Below are 21,564 nucleotides of genomic sequence, written 5' to 3' on the forward strand. Positions count from 1 at the left end.
AAAAAAGGGAGGGGAGACAGGAAAAAAACAATAGAGGGGATTAGTTTGATCAAAATATATCAGAATATATACATGTTCAAAATACTATGGTGAAGCCCCTTAATACAAGGAATAAACACAAATGAATGACAGGAAAGTAAAACAAGTGCTGTTGAAGGTGGCTATCAGTACAGAAGGATGAATCAGGGTAAATGTTAAAGTTCTTTATATTCATGTATGAAAATAGAGCAGCAAAAGCAATTGAAATTGTTCCAAGAAATGGGGAAAGGATCTAAGAGAGACTGATAGAGTGGTAAGGTGATGAGGTACATTATTCATGGATGGAAATGTCTTATTGAATCCCCACCCCCACCTTTAAAACTAATGTATATAATAATGAGGGGAAAAAGTGAAAGAAAATAGAAAACAAGTGGCCATCCCAAGGACCCTGGGAGAGCAGGGCAGATGGAACGCACCAGACCGAGACATGGCCCAGGGGAAACAGTGGCAGTCAGGTGCTGAGATTGCAGCTTCAGGTTTTCCAAGCCCCAGGACAGACTAGGCAGGTCTACTTTGAACTCTCCACAGCATATCCTGAGGCAGCAGGCTCTGGAAGGAGAGTCAGCTTAGGCAAATTCCCCAGACCTTAGTGGCTTACAATTGAAGCAATTTCTAGCCATACCATCTTCACTCCTAGTAACCAGTCCAGGGTCCTCACAAGGAAAAGAGAGAAAAGAAAGCACCATACCTAGCTCTGAGGTCTCTACTCACAAGTGATACTGTCATTTGTAATACAAATGACATGTGGCTCATGACCCTACTTGGGAGGCAGTCAGGAGGTTTGTAGTTAGCTGGGCATGGTAGTATACCTATCCTCCCAGCTGTAACAGGGAGCATAAAACAGAAGGAACATAGTCTAGAATGGCCCAGACAAAAAGCTAGATCCTGTCTCAAAAATAACTCAGAGTGCCAGGTGCTGGTGGATCATACCTGTAATCAGTTCTAAATACTAAAGAAGCTGAGGGCTGGGAAGGTGGCTCCGTGGTAGATCGCTTGCCTTGCATGCATGAGGCCCTGGGTTCGATTCCGCAGCACCACATATGCAAAAAGAAAAAATGCCAGAAATGGCGCTGTGGCTCAAGTGGTAGAGTGTTATCCTTGAGCTGAAGAGCTGAGGTACAGCACCCAGGCCCAGAGTTCAGGCCCACACGACCGGACCCCCAAAAAAAACAAAAAAAAATAAATAAGCTGAGATCTGAGGATCAAAGTTAAAAGCCAGCCCAGATAGGAAGGTCTACCTGACTCTTATCTCCAAAATTAATCACCAAAAAAAGCCAGAAGTGGAGCTGTGGTTCACAAAGTTAGAGTGAGCAAAAAAGCTCAGAGACACTAGGGCCCCAAGTTCAAGCCCCAAGACTGGGACCACCAAAAAGGAAAAGGAGGAGGAGGAAGAGAAAGAGGAAAAGAGTTACATGAGCCGCCTACTACTATTACTAATAATAATAATTAAAAGAAAGCCAAATGGCTATGTAATAAAGTCCATTTCACAGGAAAGGTTAGCAGAGATAGTCATTTTACTAAGGGTACGGAGTAGTTCCGATAAATTGTAGTGCTAGAACACTTGCCTAGCATACCCAAATCTGTAGGTTCCATTATCAGAACTGAAAGAAAAAGAAAAAAAAAAGGTTGGGGGCATATCTCATCAGTAAACCATTTGCCTAACATGCATAGGGCCCTGATTAAAAAAGTCAATATCAAGATGATATGAATCATAAATGTTTATACTTTGAATAAAAGGTTCAAAGTACATGAAGCAAAGTTAATATAGAATCTAAAGAAGAAATGGACAGATTTAATATCCCTGTCTCAATATTTGATAGAACAAGCAGACAAAATCAGCAAGGATATAAAAGACAGCAACAACACTGCCAATCAATTTTATTGGCATTTAGGGGACATAGTCTTTCCAAGTGCCCAGGGAATATTCACCAAGACAAACCATACCTTAGGCCATAAAATAATGGTTAGCACATGTGAAAGAAATCACACAGGATATTTATAGTCCATAATCAAGAGGCAACTTAGAAGATGCTTTTGCCTGGGTCCTGGGAATTAACAAAAAGCCCTCCAATTTTCTATTTGTAGCCATTTCTCTGAGCTATTCTCTGTTGAAGTCCCTTTGCAGTCACCTTGTTTTGCAGAAAGAAAAGATTCAATGACAACCATCTTGAGTGGTAAACAAACTGCCCCTCAAACAAGCAGTGCCCTCTACTTATTTATCTTTAAAGAAAACAGCCCAGTGGTGGCTCACACCTGTCATCCTAGCTACTCAGGAAGCTGAGATCTGAGGATTGTAGTTTGAAGCCAGCCATGACAGAAAAGTCCATGAAACTCTTATCTCCAATAAACTACTCAGAAAAAGCCAGAAGTGGCTCTGTGGCTCAACTAGTAGAGTGCTAGCCTTGAGCACAAAGAGGCCCAGGGATAGTGCCCAGACCCTGAGTTCAAGCTCCAGGACTGGCAAAACAAAACAAAACAAAACACCCCAAACTCAGGAGACCACCTTGTTTCTATTCTGCTCCTATAATAAGGTGATAATTTCTCCAGAACTCCTCTAAGGACAAGAACAGCTAATAATGGTCAACCAGGCTCCACCTGAGACTTGGGACTGTTTTAACTATGCATACCTTTATCACCCTCTACACACCCAACTCTCCCTACTTAACCTGAAGGCAATGTCTGTACCTCAAAAGATGGCTGAAGATGTACTGAACTGCTGTCTTCCGGTGCCGGGCCCCTCACCGTGTCTCTATCTGGTGTGCAAGGTGAGTGGTCCGACCTAACTGGAGCCTGGACTGTGGGCCTGGGGTCTAAAAGCCAGGTTCAACAACCTAATTACAATGACAATCCATGACAGAAAGATACCAAGGCAAAGTCCCAAATATTTGGAAACGAACATTTTAAAATAACTCATAAAGAACAAGTCATGAGGGATCTTAAGACCAAATGTGAGGGAATATGGAGGAATCTAGTTTGAACCCGTGCCTGAGATAAAACTGGAAGGCGAGAATGGGGGCCGGTGCACAGGTCGCAGGCAGCCTTGGGCGCTCCCTGGGGCGGCTCAGCTAGAAGGTGGGGGGAAGAGCCCAGGCCCAGGGAGAGGAGCCCTTTGGGGCTCCCTGTCACTGAGAAGGGGGCACATCAGGGGGACCTGACTGCTGGGTGACTACTGACCCCAGGTGGCGCGGGCCACAACCGCCCCTGATTGCGGTCCTCGCGGTGCCAGGGTCGCGGCGGGGCCACCGGCAGCCGCGTGCAAGGTGCGCACTGTCCCTGCGGAGCCAGGAGCAGAGACAGTTCGGGAGGGCGGTCCCGAAGGCCTGCGCCTCGCACCTGGAGAGCCCGGGGGTGGAGCCGGAATTCCCCGCGCACGAGGAATTCTCGGGGCCGCCGGCGGGGTGGCCCGGGAGCGGGGCCTGCAGCTGTCTTTGCCTTATAAGGCAAGGGGGCCGGGCGGGGCCGGGGGCGGGGCCGAGGCCGCCCGGCCCCCTCCGGCCCCATCCCCGAGGCTGGGGCGGTGACCGGGCGCAGCGCACCGCGGCTGCAGCGGGAGCGGAGAAGCGCGCAGAGCCGGCCATGGGCAAGTCAGGTGAGCCGCGGGGCCCTGGGGTCGGGGCGCAGGGATGGCCCCGGATCTCCTAACTCCGGGATCCCAGTCGTCCTCACCCTGTCCCGCCGCGGGCCTGTTCCCCGGGACGGGGGAGGGGGCTCTGTCCGGCTGTGATGCAGGACCCCTGGATGCCTGATGGAGAGGGCCAGCGGCTAAGCGTTCCGATGCAGAGCTCGAGTCGGTTCCTGAGCATCCGGGAAGCCGGGGTGGCCGGTGCGGACACTGGGAGGGCGAGAGCGCGGGGGGCTGGGGAGACGGAGGCGGGGTCCTCCTGGCTGCAAGCCAGAGATGGCGTCAGGGAGGGTTTCCCGGCACTGGGGGGATTCGCGCTCTGCGTCTGGCCCGGGCGTGGCTTTTGCTTTGTTTCGGGACAAAGTTAAGAGTTGGGAGAAAAAAAAAAAAGTCCCCCAAGTGTTACAGGATCTCCTCCCACAGCGCGGCTGGCCGCGTTCAGACCTCCCGAGAACACTCTGTGCGTCTTTGCATTCTTCCTTCCTCTCCGAGCGCCCTGGGTGCTAGGCCAGCCGCAGAGTGATCTGATCCTCTTTATCTCTGACCTGTTGCTGAGGATCCCTGCCGCTGTGGCTGTAGTGGTGACTTTCTGTAGGGCAGATCTCTCCACACCCCTCGCTCTGGATGTCAGGCATCCAGGCCTGCCATCCTGGCTGGCAAGCACTCTCCAGTGCCTGTGCCTGGCACTCACAACACCTACCACCCTGCCTGACAACCCTCCCTGTTTCTTTTATGTTTGTATGTTTTTGGTGCCACTCCTAAGGCTTGAACTCGGGGCCTGGGCACTGTCCCTGAGCTTATTTTGCTGAAGGCTAGCACTCTACCACTTGAGCCACAACTCCACTTCTGGCTTTTTGGGTGCCTAATTGAAAATAAGACTTATAGACTTTATTGCCTGAGCTGGCTTCGAAACTCCATCCCAAATCTCAGCCTTCTGAGCAGCTAGGATTACAGACATGAGTCATTGTGTGGTGCTTCTCCCCCAGCCCCTCCTTCTAAGCTCAACTCTTAGGCCCAAGTTAAGTCCATTCCTGATTCCCATGCAGAAGGACAGAGGGATGGCCAGCTCTGTGCATTCTTCGTTGTAGCCCTTTCTTTGTGGGCCTGGCACAAGTGTTTAGCCTTACATTTGCTTTCCCCAGACTCCTCACTCCTGGCTGTTAGTGATGGCTGCGTTTATCTCAGCATTGTTCCTGTTTTATAGTAGTTTCGTATGGTGACTCATAAGTCAGCTTCACTGGGCTTCTCAACCTCATGTGAGGAAGGCTTGGTCCCTCTGCATCTATCTGTCCTCCAAGACCTGGATTCATAAGTTACCAGAATTGAGAGTATGTGGCTTTCTCTGGCATTGGTCCTCACCTGCCTTACTTTGGGTTCTACTGATAAATATGCTTAGCATTTTAGCCTGTTAACCACTTGCTATATGATGCAGGGCTCTTTCCATTGCCATGCCTATTTCCCCATCTTAACAATGGTCCATATGATCTTGTACTGTAGAAGAATAGGATGATAGGTGGTGATGGGCAAACTGTGGCAGACGTGAGAAAGCACTTTGAGATTGCACTTGAGAAATCAACTCTTTTCTCTATAAATTTAGAAGAAAATCTTGAAAGCTACATGCTTTCTTTTCTGTTCTTTTTGTCAGTACTGAGATTTGAACACAGAGTTCTGTGCTTTTGCTAGGCAGACACTCTACTTGAGCCACTCTGCCAGCCTTTTAGTGTTTGTTACTTTTGAGTACAGTCTTACTTTATTCCTGATCAGGCTTGGACTGTGATCCTACTATTTGTGCTTTATTGGGATGTCAGACATGTACCATTGTGCTCTGCCATTGGTAGAGATGGAGTGTCATGAGTTTTCCCCCAGTTGGCCTACCAGTCTCCATATCTCAAGAAGGTAGAATTACCCCACTTTTCCCAGCTTCTAAAGCTATGTTTTAATCAGTTATTACTGGCTTCTTCCATCATACAGTTTTCTAGAATATGCTACTCTGTCTATTCTACTTTTCCACCCCTCATCAGTTATCTCTGTATCAAGCTGTGGATATCTGTTGTCTTTAGGAGTATTCACTTAGATTGTGAACTGAGTTTTTAAGAAGCTGTTTGGGGTGAGGAGTAAGAGGTGAGAAGAGATCATGCATGCACTTGTACAGAGTGTAGAACTTGCAAAGGGGAAGGATGTGTCTCCTCTCTGACGGACCATCAAAGACTTTTTGAAGAGGTGATTGATCCCAGAAGATCTTGGGAAAGGGGCTGGGAAGGTTGCTCAGTGGTAGAGCGCTTGCCTTGTATGCTTGAGGCCCTGGGTTCGATTCCCAGCACCACATAAGCAAAAAGAAAAAAGCCGGAAGTGGCGCTGTGGCTCAAGTGGTAGAGCGCTAGCCTTGAGCTGAAGAGCTGAGGGATAGCACCCAGGCCCAGAGTTCAGGCCCCACGACTGGACCCAAAAAAAAATAAATAAATAAAAGAAGATCTTGGGAAATTGGGTTTTATCTTATGGGTGCATGTCTGGGGTGCCATCCAGCACATCAGCACTAGAACTGTGCCAGCGAGCTGGGCACCCGTGGCTCATGCCTGTAATCCTAGCTACACAGAAGACTGAGATCTAAGATTCACAGTTCAAAGCCAACCTGGGCAGGAAACTGTGAGACTCTTATCTCCACCAGAAGTGGTGCTGTGGCTCAAATGGTAAAGCACTGGCCTTGAGCTGAAGAGCGGAGGGACAGTGCCCAGGCCCAGAGTTCAAGCCCCAGGACAGACCAAAAAAAAAAAGAAAGAAAGAAAAGAAAAGAAAACTAGAACTGTGCCAGGGAGAAAAGCAACTGAAAGGGAGAGGATGGAGGTGGGGGATGGAAGACTCTCACGGTTACAGACACAGGCTTTCTAAAGAGGAAGAAAGAAGTGGCTTTGCCTGCTGGTGGCTTCTAGTAGGCTTGCTGACAGCTTGCTGTGAATGGAAGGGAAGGGTCAGAGGCCGGGTGTGCGTCCGGGATGGCAGCGATGCTGTTGGGACTGCAGGTACAGGGCGGGCTAGTTTCAGAGGGAAAGGGGACCCATGCCAGAAGCAGTTGGAGTTGGTTGATTAAAGAACCATTCCTCTTCCCCCCAAACCCAGGAATCTTCTAGAAATACATTTCTAGACTAGCTCCCTCATAACAACATGTACTTTTGGTTCTCTTCATAAGACTGAACTTCTAGGATCATGGCCAGCTCTTCTAAGGGTCCCTAAGAAACAAAAGTGACTTGTCTGTGTGACCTGGACTAACTGAACCTTTACAGCACAAGCCCAACCTCGAAGTTTTAGGTCTCCAACCTGGACTGCTGCCCTCACAGGCAGGAGGTCGCTCACAGAGCTGTGTCCACACAGGGACACTATGTGCCTCCAAAAAGGCCACCAGAAGGAATCAGTTCCTGTCTCTTGGGGCCTGATCTCTCCTCACTACACAGGAGTAGGACGACTCTTTGCTCCAGAGCTGTGTAGAGCAGCAGACATTGCTGTAAGATTATCGCACCACAGATGCAGCTCAAAGCCCAGAAGCAGCTCTGCCCCACGTCAGAAGACCCCAGGTCTTGCTCTCAGTAGGTCTGGCTTCCCTACCTGGCCACGGTGCCTTGGGCTCCAATGGAAACCTCTTGTTCCTAATAATAATGATTGCCTATCATTAAGCTCTGGCATTTTATATCACCAAACTTTGTAACAAGTCTTAATATCCTCTCATCTCCAGATGTACAGAGCTCACTTTAACCAGTATGTGAACAAACTGGGATTTGAACCCAGTGCTTCTCTACCAGACTACCCATGTCCTCCGATCTTTGGTCTCTGGCCAGTGGGATCTTCCACATACTCTTCTAATTGTCTCTAAGAGTCTTCCTGTTTCTGGAGACATCTAGCATGGAGAGATCAGAGCAGGCTTCTACGGACTATAGTAACTAGCCAGGAATTTTCTGACTGAGGCCCCTGGGTCCTCTGAAATAAGAGGTTGTGTGGGCCTGTTTTACCCTAGCAGTTTGCTTCCATCTGTTCAAAGAAAAGAGTTTCCTTGCATTAAAGGTATTTTGAAAGCCACAGCTGTCATTCTTGGAACGCAGATGGGGACCCTCTGGTTCAGGAGCGGGGCCTGGCCTCTGGGCAGGCCTGAGTGGAACCAGCAGAGCTGGAGTGGCCTGAGCTGGCTCTTTTCTGCCCTGAGTCCTTCAGCTGTCCAAGGAGAGTGAGAGGCTTGGAGAAAGGCTATTCTCCTAGGAAGTAGATTCCTGTTCCCATAGGCAATTGAGCAATCTTCATGATCTGTTCTTGCCATTAGGAAAAGAGGAGCCGTATGTGCAGTGCAAGTGTGCAAGATTGGGGGCAGAAGTGGGGGTGAAAGTATAAATTAGCTCTGGCTCTAATGAGAACTCACTGGATGACCTGAGGCCATTCACAAACGGCCCCAGACATTGATTTCCTCTTTGTAGCAAGGAAAGGAATTCTGCTCTAGGACCTTTACTGTGCCCATGTAAGAACCTCATTCATCGGTTCTTTCATTCACTCACTCACTCACTCATTCCCTTAATGTCCCAGCTTGGAAGTGCTGAAAACTGCCTTCACATCCCATTTTGTTATCAAACAGCCTTCTCGGCTGGCCTTGAATTCTTGGTCTCCATCCATCCTCCTGCCTCCACCCCTTAAGAGTTGGGATTACTAACAAGCACTTTTGTACCTGGCTTAAAGAGCAATTTAAATATGATTAGCCTCCACATTTCCCTTAAAAAAGACCTTAAGCCAGAGGCTAAAGAGCTTCTGCATCTAGAAGAGTTGATATTCTACTACTTCACGGTGTTCTAAAACAGTTCTAAAGCTTTTCCATAGGTGAATTCACTTAAGCCTCCTCACGGGAGCCCTGTGAAGCAACACCGAGGGATTAAACACACAGCTAGTGAAAGGCGGAGTGAGATTTTTACCTCTTGAATTCCCAGAAATCTACCACTTGAACCACACCTCCGCTTCTAGCTTTTGGTGGTTATGTCCTGATTGGCTTCAAACCACAATCTTCAGATCTCAGCCTCCTAAGTAGCTAGATTACAGGCCTGAGCTACCAGTATATGCCTTCTTTTCTACTGTTCTTGTTAGTTTGGGGGGAAATGGAAATCGTTCAGTTGCCTTATAGCCAAATAAAACCAACTTTGTTCCAAAGGCAAGACCTGACTTCTTTCTAGCTGCTAGCCAAAGGGAACTACCTATCCATAGCCCTGCCCTGGCTTGGACTGCCATGACCTCTTTGGTAGAGCCTCTGGGGAGGGTGGAGGAATGCTATAAGGAAGCCTCTGAAGAGGATGGGGAGCCTGATGGGGAGCCTGTCTCCACCAAAAGCAGGGAGTGGTGAGGCAGAATCCTGGTGAGTCCAATTAGCATTAGAAACTCAGGCCCTTAAAGGGCCAAGAACCCTAGGATACCTGTGTCCTGCACCTTTCCAGCACTCCCAGGGAGTCCCTGCTCACTTCTGTAGTACAGTCCCTGACTTGTCAGTTCCCCTTGGGCAGGTCCAGATCTGAGATTCTGGGCACAGAGAAGACACTTCGAAATCTTAATTCTTTTCTTTTCTTCTCTTTCTTTCTTTCTTTCTTTCTTTCTTTCTTGCTTTCTTTCTTTCTTTCTGGTTGATCATGGGTCTTGAACGCTAGGCAGATCTGAGATTCTGGGCACAGAGAAGACACTTCGAAATCTTAATTCTTTTCTTTTCTTTTCTTCTCTTTCTTTCTTCCTTCCTTCCTTTCTCTTTCTTTCTTTCTTTCTTTCTTTCTCTTTCTTTCTTTCTTTCTTTCTTTCTTTCTTTCTTTCTTTCTTTCTTTCTTTCTTTCTTTCTTTCTTTCTTTCTTTCTTTCTTTCTTTCTGGTTGATCATGGGTCTTGAACGCTACGCCTAGGCCCTGTCCCTGAGCTCTTCAGCTCAAAGCTAGCACTCTACCACTTGAGCCACAGTGCCTTCCGGCCTTTTCTGTTTATGGGGTGCTGAGGAATGGAACCCAGGGCCTCATGCATGTGAGGCATGCACTCTACCTCTGAGCCACCTTTCCAGCCCCTTAATGCTTTTCTTCCTTCCTCTTTTCTCCCTTTGAAGACTCTTCCAGTAGGCAGCTGCTAACCTGGTATCTCTATCTTATTGCTGTCCTCGTCTGTCACCAGAGAGTCATTTCTTAGGTGACCCCTCTGTCATGCTTTGTCTGATGACTCTTTGGCTGTGAGGGTAGGGGTACTCTTCCACTAGTGGGAGAATCTGGGCATTGACGTTCCCTCATGCCCCAGTTTCCTAGTCATAACAGTATAAAACATAACAACATAAGCAAGTATGATAGTGAAAGCTCCATAGAATATGGATGATACGAAGTTAATGAGGTCACACACAGGCCCTGCAGCAGATGTGATTGGCCAGCCAATAGGAGAAGGCAGGGGCAGATAGGCCTGCCTCCTTCTCTGGCAGGCACTCTGAGTGGTTGTGACTTTGCGGAGCCTCCCTTTGCCCTGCACTCCCCCATCCTGTGGTGGCCAAGGGCCTTCTCTGAGGTCCCTAGGCTAGAAGGGTTTTCTCTTACTTTCCCCCTTACCTTTATCTGTGTTCTTGAATGATCTACAGAAGTAGGGTGTGCCTCTTGCTGGGTGTGGTTGACATTGATAACTTGTGTCTTTGGGTTGAGACTGCCTGCTGTGTTGGGTGGAGAGGCTGGAACTCCCCGAGGGAGAAGTATGGGGCCCCCTTGCTCCCAGCCAGCAAGGTGAGAGAGGGCTCCCCTACTCCCCATGGTAGGATTTCCTGTGCCTTTGTGGGGTAGCGGCCACAGAGGAGGAGATGGGGTGTGAGGGGAAATGATGACCCGGCTGGGCCAGGGACAGCCAACTTGGTCTCTGAGCTCAGAGTCTCCGAGTCTGGCTGAATACAAACTTTCACTTTTGTTCCTTCTGACGTCTCTCATACTGGAAATGCAGTGACCTAGTTTCCAGCAGCCTTTTTTTTTTTTTTTTTGCCAGTCCTGGGGCTTGAACTTAGGGCCTGGGCAATGTCCCTAAGCTTCTTTTTGCTCAAAGCTAGCACTCTACCACTTGAGCCACAGCACCACTTCTGGTGCTTTTTTGTGTTTATGTGGAACTGAGGAGTTGAACCCAGGCCTTCATGCAAGCACTCTACCACGAAGCCACCTTCCTGGTGGCAGGCTTTTGTGTCTGTCCTTACTGGCCAAGGACATTGCAGGGCCTACAGCGCCCTGGGGTGCAGGACAAATGGACCCCATTGGTTCACATCGTCCTAAATACCTTCACATGGCAAACATCAAAAGTATACATGAGGACTTGGAACGTGGCTTGGTGGTAGAGTGGTAAAGTGCTTGCCTAGGATGCATGAAGCCCTGGGTTCGATTCCTCAGTACTATATAACCAGAAATGGTGCTGTGGCTCAAGTGGTACAGTGCTAACCTTGAGCAAGGGAAGCTCAGATACAGTGTCTTAGCCCTTTGTTCAAGCCCCAGGACAAGCCAAAAAAGTATACATGAAACATATCATCTTAACCGGATGTAAATGCATTGTCAGTGGTGTTAGGTATATCCACCGTGAGGTGAAACATCTTGTAAAGTCAAAACTGTACTCAGTAAACCACTCCTTCTGCCTCCCACCCCTAGAAGATCTGAACAGTTTGTCTTTCATATCAACAAGGGTGGAGCCCATCTCTGGCCACCTGCACCTGAGAACCTGCCTGAAGCCTCGTTATCTTTACCTCAGTCTCTTCTCCGTTCTTACCTCACAGATCTGGATTCAAAGCCCCTCCCTGTCACCCCTGCATCCCATTCTAGAACACCATAGGTTCAGAGATCTCAAGGCTGGGCACTTCTTCTTTGTCAAAGTCCTTGGACACCTCCACTTCCCTGTGCCCTGGGCACAACTCTTCCCCTCTACCGCAGCCAGCCCTCAGCTCTGTGGGGATGGGAAGGAGGGTATACCCTAATGTCCTTCCTCTTGGGCTCCCACTAGGGATTTCTAGGCATTTCCTTGAAGACCCCAGGAGATGGGGTCTGGTCATGAGATTGAAGAGGACCCATTTTTGGGTAAAAACACCCAAGAAAAGAAAAGCCCTGGTGAACATGACCTGGGGCACAGGAAGGATTGTGGCACTTCCTTCTTGGCCCTGTTGACACCCTTCCTGCCACCACCCACAGCCAGTACTCAAATGACAAGTTCCTGGTCAAACAGGACCAACCAAGTATGGCCCTCACTCAGAATCCTACCCCTCCGCCCTACCCCTAACCACAGAGGAGACTCCTAGATTCCTAACGTGGAAGGCAAGTGCCTTCATAATCTTAGCCTGGCTAGCTCCTATCTTCTAACATTTTTCGATTCTCAAATCAGGAGTCATTTGTCTCCTGACCCCCAAGATCTTATTAGGCCACTCTTCTTCCAAGTCTTCATACATGTTTACCGGCATGGTGGCTCTTACCTGTTATTGTCTGTTTACAAGGCTGTCTCCCTTCTGTATGTGAGCTTTGGAACAAAGCTCTGTTTTTGTCTGCTTACCAGGCTGCCTGCCTTCTGTGTGTGAGCTTTGGGGCAAGACATGGTCGATTGGTCTCTGGAGTCCTAGCATTCAAGTGGTGTTCAGAGAATGGATGTAGTGGTACTGCTGCTGAACAAATGATGAATCAGTGGATGGATGATGTTGGATGAGATATAGATGTTGATGTGGATGGATGGAGGAAAGGGGATGTTTGATGATTGATACTTACATAGAAGGATTGATGAAGGAATGAACTGGACAATTGAGTAGAGGAGATGCTGAATGAATAAGGTCTCATTTCAAACGAAAATTGGTATGTCACCTTGCCTGCCCTTGCCTTTACCCACTGTTTCCCTGGCCCCAACCCCCACTGACCTCATCTTTTCTGAGTTCATAATGCAGTTGGGCACTGGTTAACCTCTTCCCTCACTGCAGCCACAGCTGATCATTCCCGCCCCCAATCACCACATGGTCCCGTACTCTCCTTACTCCACTTCCCCACTGCCGCCTTCCCCTTCCCCTCCTCCTTACCCTTCCTAAGTCCTCTTTTCTTTACCTGTCACTCTATTATTATAAAGCCCTGAGTGAGCTCCATCCACCCCAGCCAGGCTGCTTCTCTGGGCTCCCAAATCCAGCCCTTCCTAGCCTGGTATATCTAGTCTCCCTCTGACATTTCCTTTCAGAAGTCCTGTTGCTGATTCGTCCAGTCCCCCAACATCTGCTCTCTACTTCCTGCCCATGCCTCATTCAGCAGCCCTCAGAGTATCTCAGAAACACAGATCTAACCAACTCTTCCCCCTGCCCCCATTCAGTGGCTTCCCATTGCCTTCAATAAAGTCTCAAATCCCCAACAAAGGCCAGAAGGTTCCATATAAATCAAGGCCTTTCAACCTGCAGGATGCTATCTGGGATGAAGATATGAAGAGCCATGGTGTGGGACAAGGCCATTTGACAAGGGTTCTGAGGCCAGAAAGGGGAGAGAAGTCTGTTGTGTGGCCTGAAGTCTGAGCTAGGCATTGCTCTGACTTTGAGGGAGTGTTTTCCTCTGTACTGAGCTATTCTCTGTCTTGTCCTCTTTTAGCTTCCAAAGAGTTTAATAATGAAGTCCTAAAGGCCCACAATGAGTACCGGCGGCAGCATGGAGTCCCCCCACTGAAGCTCTCCAAGAAGCTCAACCGAGAGGCTCAGCAGTGAGTCTCCCAGCTTCCCAGGGGTTCAGACCCTTCTCAGGGTCTGCATTTGGGGGGTCAGATACAGCCAGGCTTGAATATTATTATGCCATTTGCCCAAGCAGGTCTCTTGTTCCTCTGTGCCTCAATGCATTCCCCTGTAAAATGGGCCCCTGGGGGGGGGGGCAGAAGCCATGAAAATGTGATGCTCCCCTATTTCCTCCAAGAGCCTTGGCAAGGGAGGACTACCTAGATATTGCAGCTCTGAGTTGCTCAGAGCTCAGAGGTTCCCTGGACCCACATTGAGAAAACACCATGGATTCCGACAGGTATTCAGAGGCCCTGGCCAGCACAAGGATCCTCAAACACAGCCCAGAGTCGAGTCGTGGCCAGTGTGGGGAGAATCTAGCATGGGCATCCTATGATCAGACAGGTGGGTATTTCTCTGCTTTCCTCCTGTCTGCCCAACCTGAACTTAACGTGTGACCTCCATAGACCTTCCCTGGTCCAGTGCTCTGTCTGGCTTAGCCATGGAGTAGTTGCAAGTCCAGAAAGGGGGAAAAAACCAACAATTGTGTGAGTCTGTTCCCAGGCTGAATTCAGTTCAGAGCCAGCCAAGCGCTGGGAGCCAGGGACAGAGATGAGTCAGACTGAGCGTCCCACTTCAGAAGCTCCCAGGCTGAGGGGTGAGGGCGGAGGAGACAGAGGATCTGGACAGTTTCAGCCTGATTCTGAGGCTTTCAGACCAATCCTGGCTACTGTGAACATCTTTCTCCATTTCCCCCCACCCCCAAACACTGTAGTGCTGGGATATTACCTTTCATAATTAAGGTAAAGAAGTAAGGCTTTTTCCATTTTGGAAATCAAATGGAAAACAATTCCTCCATCCAAGATCTCAAGCAAAATGTTCTTATACCCTGAGCAAACTTTCTCAAGCTGTCTGGCTCCGACAGCCCTGAAGTTGGCTTTTTAGGAAAAAATGTCAGGAAATTGTCTCACTCACTGAAACTCTTACTAAATCCCAGCTGGACGATGACGCACTTCCTCTCCAGCCTCACATTCCTGGGAGTTCCCTGGGGGGAGGGGGAAGGGGGAGCTCCCCTAGCACAGCCAGGGCCCCCTCCCTGCAGTAGAGGCTTGGGCCTGTGCTGAAAAAGGCAGCAGCCCCTTCTGAGGCCTTGCCATCAGCGTCCTGACCCCGGCTGTGGCCTTGTGGGTCCAGGCTCCTCCTGACCCCGGCTGTGGCCTTGTGGGCTAGGGAGAAGGGTTTGGAATGCAAAGAGTCTCACTTGGAACTTGGGAGATGTTCCATTCTAGCCTTGGATTACATCAAGTCTCTGGCCCCAGTTTCCCCCATCTCATTAGAGAGAGATTGGATACCTCACCCTGGCTGCACACTCAAATCTTTTGAAGAGCGTTTATCCTAGCCATTCAGGAGGTTGAGATCTGAGGATTGCAGTTTGAAACCAGCTAGGGTAGAAAAGTCCATGAGACTCTTAACTCTAATTAACCACAAAAAGCTGGAAGTGGAGCTGTGGCTTGAATGCTAGCTAGCCTTACACACAAAAGCTCAAGAATAGTGCCCAGGCCCTGAGTTCAGTCAAGCCCTAGGACCAGCAAAAACATAAAAATAAAAAAACTAATGCCCAGGTCTTTTCTCAGAGAAACTGACACAGTGGATTTGAGGAAGGACCCAGGCTCAGGTTTGTTTTAAATGGCCCTCATGAGGCTGATATGTGTTCCATAAACCACTTGTATAGCATTGGGGAAGTTGCTGGAAATCTGGGCTCATAGGCTCCTCCCCACGCCTACTAAAATCACAGCTGTGTCTTAACAAGACCCCAGGTGACTAATGCCCACATTAAAACTTGAGAGTTACTCCCCCTAGGTTAAGGTTCCTCCTGCCTCTGTCCCTGAGCTCAGTAGCTGCTAGGGAAATGCTTCTCTGTACGTAAATGCTTACCTTTAGGACCAGTAAGGGCTCTTCGTCCTGGAAAATCTTTGGTCTGCTAATCTTGTCAGTCAGTCACCTTTCTTCCTGTGAGCATTGTAGGAGGCAGGCATGGTGTAGGATGGGGACAGAATCTCCCAGAGCATCAGTCTAAGGTTCTTGGAGTGACCCTTTCTTTAGAGGCCTAGGGAGGGGGGTGGTTTTCTCCAGGACCACACAGCAAGTCAGTGGATAGCAGGGATGCTCATGCAAGTCCCCTGCTCCTGGAACTCTTGATCCCAGGCCAGTGCTCTTGCCAACCCCCACACAGTCTCTCTTCAGTCTGGTCAAGCTCATAGAGGATAATTTCCTACAAGTCTACAGGGCCTCTCACATACACAACCAAATGTACCTACTCATTGGCACTTTATCAGATGTCCAGTTGTGGGATGGATGGTTTGGAGTTTATGGAGATAAATAAAGGGAAGAGGTTGTCTGTGGACTTTGTTACTGAGTTCAGAACCCTGCCTTTTCCGTACAGGACAGGAGGTGGCTGATAGATGGTATGGTGAAATCAAGAACTACAACTTCCAGCAGCCTGGCTTTACCTCTGGGACTGGTGAGTGACAGGCCCACCAGTGGTCTGGGCATGTTGGGTGTTTATCTTCAAAGAAGAACTAACTTTCAGAAAGTTAATAACTCTTGCATATTTCTCTAGTTTGACTTTGCCCAGAAACCAAAACTCTCCCCAAATACCTGCCCAAACTATACCCCATTCCACATATGAGCCTCTCCCCATTCCCCAGCTTAAAGTTCTACACATTCCTACGGTGTGTCCTAAGAAGACTGGATTTATTTTTATTTTTTTTTATTTTTTTGTCGGTCGTGGGACTTGAACTCTGGGCTTGGGTGCTGTCCCTCAGCTCTTCAGCTCAAGGCAAGTGCTCTACTGCTTGAGCCACAGTACCACTTCTAGCTTTCTATTGGTTTATTAGAGATTAGAGTCTCATGGACTTTCCTGCCTGGGCTGGCTTTGAACCATGATCCTCAGATCTCAGCCTCCCGAGTAGCTAGGATTACAGGTGTGAGCCACCAGCTCCTGGCACACAAGGAGACTCGATTTTAAGAGAGCTTCATTTTTTTTTTTTTTTAGTTAGTCATGGGATTTGAACTCAGGGCCTGGGCACTGTCTCTGAGCTCTTTTTGCTTGACTATTTTGATTATTTTGAGCCACAACTCCACTTCCAGTTTTCTGGTGATTAATTGGAGATCAGAGTATCACAGGTTTTCCTGCCCCAGCTGGTTCTGAACTGCAATCTTCAGCCTCCTGAGTAGCTAGGACTATAGGCCTGAGCCACCAGCATTGGGCTAAGCTCGTCATTCTTCAATGGGCCTCTCGTATCTTAAAACATGTCTAAGCAAGGGACCAGTGTCTTATGCCTATAATCCTAGCTACTCAGGAGGCTGAGATGTGAGGACCATGTTAGAAGCCAGCCCAGGAAGGGAAGTCTCTGAGACTAATTTCCAATGAACTACCAAAAAAAGCTGGAAGTAGTAGAGTTGTGGCTCAAGTGGTAGAGCACTAGCCTTGAGCAAAATAACTCGAGCAACATCTAAACCCTGAGTTCAAGCCCCAGTACCAGTACCACTAAAAAAAAAAGCATGTCTAATTAGTCATCCTCCCTCAATCCATCTGAATCTCCAGTACCCAGACTAACTCCTCTCTGGCCCAGGACTCTCCCAGTTAAACTGCAGTAACTCCCTGGACTATTCAGGAAAAGGATCAGCTGGACTTAACCTTCTTTACCAACCCACCTCTACCTCTTTCTGCTCCTCTCCATACCTTGCCACCTCCCTTCACCATTCTCTCTAGTCGCTGGATCAGCCAAGCTTGGGATGCAGAAAGACTGGATCTAGTGTGGACTTGGGTCTGTTCTTTATCTTCCCTGTCCAAGGGAAAGGAGCATGATGGTGGCTTCTAAGAGGCCTTCAGAGAGCTGGGGATTCAGAGGCAGGGAAGAGCTTTCTGGAAGGATCCTTGTCCAAACAGTTAGCCTATAAGAGCCTAGGTAACTGCTTTGGCCTCTAGGTTCCTTTATTTCTTCACTGGGCTTCATCTGCCTTCTGTCTTTCCTCAAAATTAACACAGACTCCATCTTAGCCCAGGACAGAATTGGGAAGGGTGTGAATCTGTGTAATCAGAGGCATCAGAGAACCTGAAAGGCAGCCGTCAAGGGCTGTCTTCCCTTCCACTCACTCCTGTCCCTCCATGGGTAGAGTCACCTCTCTGGGTTTCTTCAGAAGTAGGAAATGACACGTTCTCAGAGCCAGTCACAGTTTCCTGTGGTTTACTGCTCACCCTCTAGGGTAGGGGTTCTTGCAACCCTCTGGGCAGAACTCAGGGCCATTTCTCCTCCAAGATGGAGAGCAAGAAGCTACCCAAGGCCTGGTATGAGAATTAACATTTCCACAGAATGAGGGAGGAGGAGTGGTGATGAAGAATGTGTAGCAGAACCTTGTCTTCTTTGAATAAAGATCAGATTCCAGATACTGGAAACTTCATAGCTTCTGGAGTTGCTTTACCCATGAACAAGATTGTTAAGCAATCGGACATGTGTCAGAGCAAGTTCTTGGCACTGTTAGTGTGTGTGCACACTACTTGATAGTTACCCATGCCAGCCTCCACACTATTTGAAAGTAGGGCTTTCAAACCATAAGAAACTGAGGCCCACAATGGGGCAAGAGGCTCTTCTCAGGTCTTCTGCCCTTTACCTAATGTCTCGTCTTCCCATGGCTCCTGCTAAGAGGCTGGAATCTCACAAGTCAGAGTAGGGAATAGGGCTCAACTCCCCATGATCACAATCTACCTGTCCCAGCCATCTCCCACCATACAGGGACAAACCTTGGATAACCAAGCCTTGTGCCATTGCAGATCCACTGAACGACACTTGGGACAGACACACTGACCCTAAGAAAAGAATGGGGCTTTGGGTGGTTGCAAGGCTTAGAAGACCCTTGAAGAGCCTCAGGCCCATTCTACCTTGACCTTTCCCAGACGCTACATCCCCAGCTTCTTGTTGATAAACCAGTCAAGGGTTCCCTGCCCTGAGCCATTGTTGGTGAAAGGGCCTTTGCAAGCCCCTGAAGCCAATCCCACCCTCCCCCCCCCCCCAGCCGAGGCCAGCATCTTGCATGGAAGGACAGGGCCTTGTTCTGTGCTTGGCAGGAGAAACATTATTTCTTTATAATTACTTCATTAGATTCATGAGATTAGAGTGTTTGTTCTGAATGAGTAATATTTTTACACCATATGAAATGTCACTCTAAACTTGTACCCGTGTGTGTGTGTGTGTGTGTGTGTGTGTGTGTGTGTCCTTTTCCCTTTTTCACACTCTGGGGTCAGAGTATGTGATGCGTTCTGCCCTTGCCAGCAATTGTTCCATTTTAGTCCAGAGAGTTTTTTCATTCTTACTCCTTACACATCTCTTACACGTTATCCTTTGCCAGAATATGCTGTAATTTATTCCATATGCTTTCAAAGGTATAGTTTAGAAAGTGGGGTCCATAGCAGGAAAGAGGATGTCCCTTTAAGGAAACAATGAAAGAAAGGAAGAGGGAGGGAGAAGGAAGGAGGGAGCCAGGGAGGGAGAGAGAAAGAGAGGAATGGAAAGGCAAGAGAGAACCGAGGGACAGATAAATAGGAAGAGGGAGGAGCTGTTGTTAGAAATTACTGTGTATCCAATGGTTGCTAAGGAAGTTGTGTCCTTTAATTAATCTCTAAATACCCCTTATTTAATTAACTCTGTGCGAATGGAGACTTCCCCTACGAGAGGAAAGATCGCTTAGTCTCATCTCTGAGAAAAGCTGCCAGAGGGAGTTTTGTGCTGCTAATGTGCACTTCATGTGTCTAACCATTTGCTTAGCAACCTGAGGATAAACAAGCAGCTTCTTCCTTGTCTGGGAGTCAGAGCAAGGGATGGTCAATGGCCAAAGCATGTGGTTTCTTAGAAGAAAGCTTGTGTAAGAAAAGGCTTGAGCCCTGGGGAAGAGAAAGCTCAGAGACTAACGGTAAGGCCTGACAGAGCTGCCTAGTGACTGGATCTGTGGCCATCATCACAATGACCAAGGGGGAAGGGGCAAGAAAGACAAATAGTAAAGGGGCTTGCTTGTGCTTTTTTTCCCCTTTCAATTGTGGGGCTTGAAATCAGGGCCTGGGTGCTATCCCTGAGCTTTTTCTAAGCTCAAGACCAATGCTCTGCCACTTTGATCCACAGCACCACTTTTGGTTTTCTGGTGGTTTATTGGAGATAAGAGTCTCAGTGACTTTCCTGCCTGGGCTGGCTTTGAATTGCAATCCTCAGCTGTCAGCTTCCTGAATAGCTAGGATTGTAGGCGTGAGCTACTAGTACACAGCACTTTCTTGCTTTTTCTGACAATAATGTAGATTGAACCCAGAGCGTTGCAATTACCACACAGATGTTTAAGCCATGCCTTCAGCTCTATTTTTCTTTTAGTTCTTGCTTTAATTGTATCATCAATGTATGGATTTATTTTATTACTATGTAGCCCAGGCTAGCCTTTAAACACTTGCAATAATGCCTGCTTCCATTTTCGGAGTACTGGAATTAAATTGTGTACTACCACACCTAACTCTCTGATTTTTTTTTTTTCTTTTTTGGCATGGGGCTTGATCTCAGGGACAGAGAACTGACCCTGAGCTTTTGTGCTCAAGGATAGCGCTCTACCACTTTAAACCACAGCTCCACCTCTGGTTTTCTGGTGGTGAATTGTAGGTAAGAGTCTTAAGGACTTTCCTGCCCAGTCTGGCTTTGAACCTCCATCCTTAGATCTCAGCCTCCTGAGTAGTTAGGATTACAGGTGTGAGCCACCAACACCAAGCTCACAAAGAATTTAACAACTTCAAATCTTTTGTGGATGAAGACAAATAAATTATACCTAAATTCAAGGAGTACAGAAATAGAATATAGTTGTGGGGGAAAAAACTAATCAGCAAATATTGTTTTAATTCTTACCATTTACTCAAAGATATAAGAAAGATACCAACTTTGTCTGTGCCCTGAAGTTAGCCAGTCTGCCTGTGTTCTCTCTCTTCTCCCTTTCTCCCTTTAATTCTGTGTAAAACATTTATAACAAGGTAGGTATAGTAGCAATTGCCCATCTTCCCAGCATTTGAGAAGTTGAGGCAAGAAAATCTCAAGTTTGATGCAGCCTGGGCCACATGGGAAGACCTTGTCTTTAAAAATAGTAAGAATAACATAAAATTTACCATCTTAACCATTTTTAAATGTGTACCTCATTGGCATTAGGTACATTTGCATTGTTATGAAGTCATCACGCCCTCCTTCTCCAGAACCTTGTCATAAACAGAAAGTCTGTAGCCTTAACACAGTATCTTTCTGTCTATATCTCTCTCTGTTCCTGCCTCTGCTACTCATTGCTGTACTTTTAGCCTTTGTAAATTAACTTCTCCGGTAACTCCTATAAATAGATTCATACAATATTTGTCCTTTAGGGTTTGGCTCACTTTGTTTAACATAATGTAATAATGTGTTCAAGATTCAGCAATGAAGTAGCATATGTCAGAATTCCATGTGAACTTAGGGTCTTGAGTTCAAAGATGGTGCTCCACCTCTGCTTCCAGCTTTTTTGCTGGTTAATTGGAGATAAAATCTCACGGATTTTCTTGCCTGGGCTAGTTTCAAAACTCAATGCTCATATCTCAACCTACTGAGGAGCTAGGATTACAGGCATGAGCTACCAGCACCCAGCTCTGAATTCCTTTTTAAAGCTAAATAGTACTCCATTGTGGGTGTGGCCACATTGGAAGTATCCATTCATTTGTCAATGGACAGTTGGCTTTATATGACTTTAGTCAATTTGTGTAAATTCACAATGCATATGAATGCCTAAATATCTTAATCTTTGCTTTAAATACTTTGATATATTACCTAGAAGAAGGAATACTGAGTCTATAGAATTTTTAATTTTTAGTATATTATGTTTAATTTCTTTTTCTGAACTTGTTCATGAGTGTTTTTAATTAATTTTATTTTGTGTTTATGTGGTACCAAGGAATCAAACCCAGGCCCTTATGCTAGGCAAGCACTCTATTGCTAAGCCACATTCTTGGCCCTATGTTTAATTTTTTGTTTTTGTTTTTGTTTTGGGTCTGGTTGTGGGGCCTGAACTCTGGGCCTGGGCGCTGTCCCTCAGCTCTTCAGCTCAAGGCTAGCGCTCTACCACTTGAGCCACAGCACCACTTCCGGCTT

General features: G+C 47.6%; 1 protein-coding gene across 1 annotated transcript in view; it reads left to right on the plus strand.

Annotated features, from left to right (window-relative positions):
* Positions 1-3,546: 3,546 nt before the first annotated feature.
* The window catches only part of Glipr2 (GLI pathogenesis-related 2), a 21,757-nt gene continuing 3,739 nt past the window's right edge, over positions 3,547-21,564 (plus strand). Inside the window, exons 1-4 of the mRNA XM_013026592.1 lie at positions 3,547-3,628; positions 13,257-13,365; positions 13,674-13,777; positions 15,816-15,893. Of these exons, the coding sequence (XP_012882046.1) occupies positions 3,616-3,628; positions 13,257-13,365; positions 13,674-13,777; positions 15,816-15,893 (304 nt within the window). The 5' untranslated portion in view covers positions 3,547-3,615. The remainder of the gene's footprint in view (positions 3,629-13,256; positions 13,366-13,673; positions 13,778-15,815; positions 15,894-21,564) is intronic.

This window comes from Dipodomys ordii, unplaced genomic scaffold, assembly GCF_000151885.1.
Source record: "Dipodomys ordii isolate 6190 unplaced genomic scaffold, Dord_2.0 Scaffold95, whole genome shotgun sequence".
Classification (NCBI taxonomy): domain Eukaryota; kingdom Metazoa; phylum Chordata; class Mammalia; order Rodentia; family Heteromyidae; genus Dipodomys; species Dipodomys ordii.